The 7,500-nt window shown below is 34.6% G+C and overlaps 1 protein-coding gene across 9 annotated transcripts in view; it reads left to right on the top strand.

Annotated features, from left to right (window-relative positions):
• The window catches only part of LOC125039116 (RNA exonuclease 4-like), a 16,016-nt gene that overhangs the window by 265 nt on the left and 8,251 nt on the right, over window positions 1-7,500 (top strand). For 3 of the 9 annotated variants that reach the window (XR_007116101.1, XM_047632906.1, XM_047632886.1), the window contains exons 1-3: window positions 1,623-1,641; window positions 3,976-4,257; window positions 4,974-5,167. Coding sequence is in view for 7 of the 9 variants with exons in the window: in XM_047632906.1 (XP_047488862.1) it covers window positions 3,992-4,257; window positions 4,974-5,167 (460 nt within the window). In the remaining 2 variants the exon portion in view is untranslated. Of the gene's footprint in view, window positions 1-1,579; window positions 1,642-3,715; window positions 3,727-3,975; window positions 4,258-4,973; window positions 5,168-7,500 lie in introns of those variants that run through there. The other 6 variants (XR_007116099.1, XM_047632899.1, XM_047632918.1 and 3 more) reach the window with 5 other exon arrangements.

The raw sequence follows: 7,500 nt of genomic DNA, 5'->3' as shown, positions 1-7,500 counted from the left end.
CGGGTACTGGCATCAGTCGGCTGGGGTTAAAGTCAAGATGGAAATGAACTGGCTAGACTACTGCATCATCTTGCGGGTTAATAAAATTGATGTTCCTTTACAACGGCTTTACAGCAAGATACAGTATACGTATATCACGTGTATGTACATATATATAAACATACATGTATATATTCATATCTATACATATACATATTCATATATTATACAAACACACATACACAGATGCATACATACATTCATACATATATACATATATATAGTTATATCTACAGTATACATACATACATTTATATATATATTCACATATACAATATATAGTATACATATATATACAGTATACATATATTTATATATATATATATATATATAGGGCATGTGTGGATATATATTTGTATATATAGATAAATTTGTATATGTATATAGGTAAATGTGTGTGTATATATATGTATATAGGTAAATGTGTATATATACACATATATTGTGTATATAACTATATATACATATTTATAGATACAGTATACATGCATGCCTATATATATCTATATGTGTGTGTGTGTGTGTGTGTGTGTGTGTGTGTGTGTGTGTGTGACTGTTGCGATGGTGCAGTAGTTAGAGCACTGGGGTCCGACCCTCATGGTCCTGAGTTCAATTCCTTGCCGCGGCAGTCGTAAAAATGCCTATGCTCCGACTACTAGCTCGAGCTCGCTCACACGGCAAGAAAACGACAGATCGCCTTGAGAAGTCAAACGCAGGTGTCGGAGGGGAAGTCGCCTCCGTGGCACAAGTGTTAGCGCACCAAACCGCGGTTGATTAGGAAGGGCATCCAATAAGGCAAGGGTGGCACTGCCATATAACCTCTCAATAGGGAACTGAGACAGCCCTATGTCCTGCAGTGGAATACATGGTTGTTAGAAAAAAAAAATATATATATATATACATACTAATACAATTTATAAAATACATATACATATAAATGTTTATATATATATATATATATATATATATGTATATATATGTATATATATGTATATATATTTGAAAATATACATATATTTGTATATATACATATATTTATGTGCATACATATATATTGTATATATATAAATATATATATATGATTTATGATATAATATATATATATAAATATATACATATATATAATAGATATAACACACACGCAGTATATATATATATATATATATATATATATATATATATATACATATACATACATACATATATGTGTAAATATATACATGTATATATATAGATGTATACATGTGTGTGTGTGTGTGTGTTTGCGTATGTATATATATATTATATATATTATATATATTTATATATATTTATATTTATATATATACACTTATATGTGTGGGTATATGTATATATTCACATATATGTATGTATGTGTATATACATAAATATATATAAATATATATATATGTATGTATGTATGAACACATTTATGTTCAGGTGTTATACGTGCATTATCATTAAAAACAAAAAAAAACGTCTGGTAGAGCTGGAGCGGAGCCGTAACAAGACAAGAACTTAACGTGTACAACTTACCCACTCGACGAATCTGCAGGTATTTACTTAGTTCACCAGTCTTCGACCGTCTTTCCTGTCATACAGGTAATACAAGTAAAGTCCCTCATTCACCCATATTATATGCTATTAATTGTAAGCCAAGTTTTCCGTGAACTTGAGAATTTTATTGGAGGTTAGTTAAGTTAATTTCAGTAATCTATCTTTACCCGAAACTCGTGGAATACTATTCAGATAGATAACAAAACGACCCACATAATAATATAAACGTAGTTAGACAAATATGTATGAGCAAACTAGTGTGTATTTACATTTTTTTTTTATGCAAATATGTGATATTTAATTACAGTTAATGTGCATGGAAAGGCATACAAATTGTATTACAATCTTCACCTTATATAGTTAGAGCGTTATTTTGAGTATCGAAAATATAAGATTATATAATTATTTACTGTTTACAGATTTGCCTTGCTTAATTTAAAGTAAAAACTGAATTTAGTCCTCACTAGATCTGCCAACATGGGCTGTTAATTTGAATAAAATCAATAATAAATTTAGAGATAGTTAAATGACGGGAAAGATTCCCCAACCCTCACAAACAAGCAATAATATATAACAGTTTGATCTTTGTGCTTCTTTTATAACAAGTGACAGATAGCATTTTTCTCTTATGGAATGTATGTTGCATGATGGATACTTTCGTTGTCCTTTGATCTTGCTAGTTAAGTCGACATAAGGTTATTCGAAACAATACTAGAAGAATTTGTAGACTATAAACACATGTCAGTCATTAGAGTCAAAAAAAAAAAAAAAAAAAAAAAAAAAATGCATGTAGGACTTGGGGTGTGGAAAAACCCATACCCCACAAACTTGGCCCTGATTGTAATTGCAAAGTAAAATATCAAGGAAAATGAAATGTAAAAACTTCAAAAGCAAGCATGGTAGGTAATTGATCTACAAAAGAAGAGGCAACCCCAATTCCTGTCCTCTGCGGTATGAGGAGTCAAGAACCGATCAGAAGGAGGGAACAGACTAACCTGTGAGATCTAGAACTAGATTTCTGTAGCCTTAATACCGCCATTTTCAATAAATGAAGGATGAGACAAAAACTGTGAATCTTTATATTTTTTGTTTTTAGTCATAAAAGTTACAAATAAAAAATCAGAAACCGACCCATCTGAACATTTCTTAATCATTCCAGGTTATATTGTTTAACATATAATGAAAATTTAACATAGTCCCCATGGCATTACTCTTGTTCCCCTACAGAGACCAAAATATAGATTTCCGTAAATTACGTCACAAATCCTTCGAGTTTCCTTATAGCATAGCAGACGAATTTCGGTAATCTGGCAGACTCTGGGTGGTGATGGATTACCAGTATTTGGCGTGCACTGTCACTTGTTAACCATTCACTGTGTTGTGCCATATATTTTGTATTGTGTATTGTCATACATGAAGTAGACAAAACAGTCGGAGATTTCCTTCCTAAAGGAAAGTGTCCTACAAGCTCTAAGTGCTTATTTTGTCTTTGGTGTCTTACGCTCCTCCATCCTGCCATACGTAGAGATTGTTTGTGCTCCAGGGCGTGGATTTGGGAACGGCAGCCCCTTACACAGCATATATAACTCTTCACACATTTCACTGCATAACACATAACACAGATTTTATTTCGTCTTCCGTTCACTACGCGGTGAGCTCCACCTATTCAGACACTAGGACCTTTATCTGCTCAAAGTCAATTAACCACAGTACTGCAGTGTTGATAATTGCAATATGCGCCCTGTCGTCCCGTCTACCTTTACGAAAATAAGCATTGTATGTATATGTATATACGTATACATATGCATTTACCTAATTTGTTATTCTGGTTCGAAATATTAACGTTTCACCTAAAGTCGCCCTTTTTCTATGACAAATCGAATATAGAAAATGGACCTTTAGGGTAAACCAAATATTCTTGACCGTGAAATGATAATCGACAAATGAATCTTGAAAGTTGGACACTTTGATTTGTTTAATGCTACCCTTAATTTCTGACGCACGTTAATGAAATAGAAGACGAATATTTGACATGACAGTCTTCCAGATTCAAGCGAACTTATATTTTTTTCTATCATTTCACAATCTCTTTTCATTACTTGAGTTCCTTACAGTCGGGGCCATCGGAAGGTAACTTAGCAACTTAACACAGTTACAAATTACGTATAATTAAATAATAAAACTTAAGATAGGTCTACAATCCTTTCATAGCTACCCTAATTAGTAAGAAAAATGTCATCATTAAATCCGTGTACGTTTCATTATATATATATATATATATGAATGTATGTATATATTTATATGTATATGTATATATATATATATATATATATATATATATATATATATATATATATATATATATACTGTTTATTGTAGGCAGCAACGCCCCCAAATGATGCATCCGAGCGCAGAAGTAAGTCCAGAGGAGGAGCAAGCGCCTCCCCCCGCGCCGGACGGAGGCCTGGGGAGCGCCGGGCCGGAGCGGGCGGACGAGGAGGCAGACGAGGCGGACGAAGCGGACGACGAGGAGGCGGACGAGGCGGACGAGGCGGACGAGGCGGAGAGCGTGCCCCCGAGAGCCACGGCGAGCAAGAGCAATAACATGAGCGCGTCTCCCTTGGCCACGGCCGAGGAGAGCTCAGTGGACGACTATGCAGAGTATGTATATCAATCATTGGGTTTTGTGTGTGTGTGTGTCTGTCTGTCTGTCTGTCTGTCTGTCTGTCTGTCTGTCTGTCTGTCTGTCTGTCTGTCTGTCTGTCTGTCTGTCTGTCTGTCTGTCTGTCTGTCTGTCTGTCTGTCTGTCTGTCTGTCTGTCTGTCTGTCTGTCTGTCTGTCTGTCTGTCTGTCTGTCTGTCTGTCTGTCTGTCTGTCTGTCTGTCTGTCTCTGTGTATGTGTGTGTGTGTGTGTTTTATGGAATTATAATCTAGTAAATGGCCAATCGATTTTTTTCATAATTTTTATTCTTTAATGAAGAGACGTGAACATAGTATAGGATGCTGTTGATTTCCCAAGAGCTAAATTCAGCTATTGAATTTTGGCACTCTGGGCAAAGCCAACAAACCGTCTCCACAGATATTCTAGTTCTAGTTAAACGGTATTTTGTTTTTAATGGTTAATAACAATGGAAGTCTTCGAACCGAACCTTGCTAGAATATGTGGTGGAGAGACTTATTGCCTTTGCCAGAGTGCCATGTGTCATTCCAGCTGTTACCTTGATGGCTTACCTGGATTTTCAGCAGCTTATGTTGAAACTAAATAGCATTTTTCAGTGTTCTTTACGTCCAATTATTATCTTGGGTTATTATTTCATGATGAACTATTTTGGCTTCCTATCTGTTGATAACAAAAAAACATTAATTTTCTTCGACAGGCTAACAGATGCCCTTGCAATAGATTGTGAAATGGTGGGTGCTGGACAGAGAGGCAGAATATCTATGCTAGCAAGAGTTTCTGTTGTAAATGAATATGGCATAGTACTTCTGGACAAGTATATTAAGCCCTGGAAGAAGGTTGTCGACTACAGGACAAAATATTCAGGGATTCGAGAAGCTGACTTAAAATATGGCAAGTGTTGGAAAGATGTTATGTTATGCACTTAATTACTTAGTATGCTCTGTATTACTTAGAGGATTTAGTGAAAAATGCAAAAAAAATATTTTTGGTTATATCGAAATATATACTTTTTTCTGAGAATAGACACTTTTCCGCTAACTCCCATAAGGCTTGTAAAACCCCCAGAGAATTTCTGGGATGACTTAATTAATGTAATATAGGATTTTAGGGTTTGAAGCCATTATATAAATTTTTCTTTTCCTTAATTATATTTGTTTAGATTTTTTTTCATTTCGTTTCATTTTATGAATCTTTGAGCCTGCAGCAACTTCCAGACTAAGTTTGTCATGCCACTATTTTAGTTTATAGGAACAGTTTGCCCCCATAGTGTACACCACTACCATCCAAAATGTGTGACTTTACTGTTTATTCCAAAAATTTGTTTCTTTTTTGTGCTTTCAGTATTATATGTTTGGTATGTTGTGTTTGACCATTATATTATGTGAAGGTTGTTTTGTGTAATATTGAATGTATTTAAAATTGTGAGAGCAATTTGGGATTTTTTTTTTTTTTTCTTTACAAAATTAATAAATCTGAAATAAGCAAGGACCAGCTGGAAGTAGCACATCCACACCCTTCCTGTTCAGTAAAATTGTGATAACAAGGGATAATTAAATAGTAAATGAGGCCCAATAGCTGGAATCAAGTTAACCCATTGGATCCCAGTGCTTCACAAGTGCGAACCAAAATCTGCCCATTAGGCGACTCTCCCATTTGTGTGGCTTGTAGGCCTGGCCCACGTGAACATTTGCATGCATTTTCAAGAATCCTTTTATATTTTCTTAGGTCTATATTTTTCATTTGTTATGCTGTATCAAAATATCAATATGTAATATGTAATATAATATCAATAACAACAAATAGCATTATGCTTTGTTATTTTTATATTTTTGTACTATTCTATTTTTTGTAACATAACCTACAGCTGGTAACAATGGATAGGAATGCATTCCTGCGTGTGGACATAGTGTCCGCCTTGGAGATGACCCTCTCCCAGACATGGTTGATGGCTGGTAGACTTCATTGTCATGGACTGGATGAAGTCCTGTAGGAAACTGCAAATGATTCTATTCCTGAAGGCCTGATGAGTCAGTCTCACTCGAAGAACTTAGTGCCCTTTGGACAATTTTTCATGACCACATCCCTATCACCTGGATCCAATGGGTTAGTGGCTAGTGAGGTAACAATAAACTTGTCCCAGCAGCCCCATAATGTAGTAATGGTTACTCTTTATGGTATGGACATACTAAGCTAGGGCAAATGGAAAAATTATATTCTTCTAGAAGACAAAAATCTCCAGTCAGTGCTCTCAATTTCAGTTCCTTTCATTGAAGACAATGTTTGCTGGGGATGTTGTTGGGGAGGGGGAGACAATCCATCTACCCCCCTCATTCAGTGCCCGAACGGCATACTTAGTCAGGGCAATTTAGATTGTTAAATTAATTTTATGATGTAGAATTGCGGACTTAGTCTCTAGCGAGTGGGTCCATACTATGAACTAGAATATTTTTTCCACTCACAAATTTATTGTTTATTAATGAGTTTTAAAATGCGCATATGCACTTTAAACTTTGAAATACAATTATTTTCAGTGCATCAAGTTTGGCTTCAAAAGAGCTCAGGTCACTAGTTTTTTAGTTTAATTTCTGGAATGCTTTGGTTAGTGCATGACTGTGGCATTTTTAAACATCTTTGTCTTATTTTCTCACACTGGCATCAAATTTATGTAACAAAGAAATGGTAATTTGAAGTTTTCACCTTTTTCTTGAAAAATGGACTGGAATTTAGAAATTTAGGACAACAGTCTTTCAGCTTCATGGCTCATAAGTTATATACAGGATAAGCTTTTGCTTCCCCCCCCCCTTTTTTTTGTGATGGGGGGGGAGGTTAACTTAAATCAAACTTTAAGCCATTAAAGACTGAGAATAGAAATTAGATAATATTATAGGAATCCCTCTAAATCCCCAAAATCAATATGGTCTTAGAAGTTTTTGAAAAATTATAAGCAAATATTTTCTGTTTGCAGGTAAACCTTTCACTTCCTTACAGGTTATAGTTTCTAGAAAATGTAGAATTTCAATGATTTTTTTCTTCCAATAGCATGACATTTAAATAGACATTGGCATTTTCTGCCCTTCTATTTTTCATGCACTTATCAGTAATACCATATATGTAGCTTTACTAATATTATGAAGTAAAAAAAAAAAAAAAAATGTCTTCTTTCTTTAAAAATGATTACTCTGGTCCTCAGCTCACAGACTACATAAGATATTTGTTGCAATAAG

This window comes from Penaeus chinensis, chromosome 3 (assembly GCF_019202785.1).
Source record: "Penaeus chinensis breed Huanghai No. 1 chromosome 3, ASM1920278v2, whole genome shotgun sequence".
In the NCBI taxonomy this organism is placed as follows: Eukaryota; Metazoa; Arthropoda; class Malacostraca; order Decapoda; family Penaeidae; genus Penaeus; species Penaeus chinensis.
The sequence above is the reverse complement of the archived record's forward strand: the minus strand, read 5'-3'. Positions and strand labels throughout refer to the sequence as shown.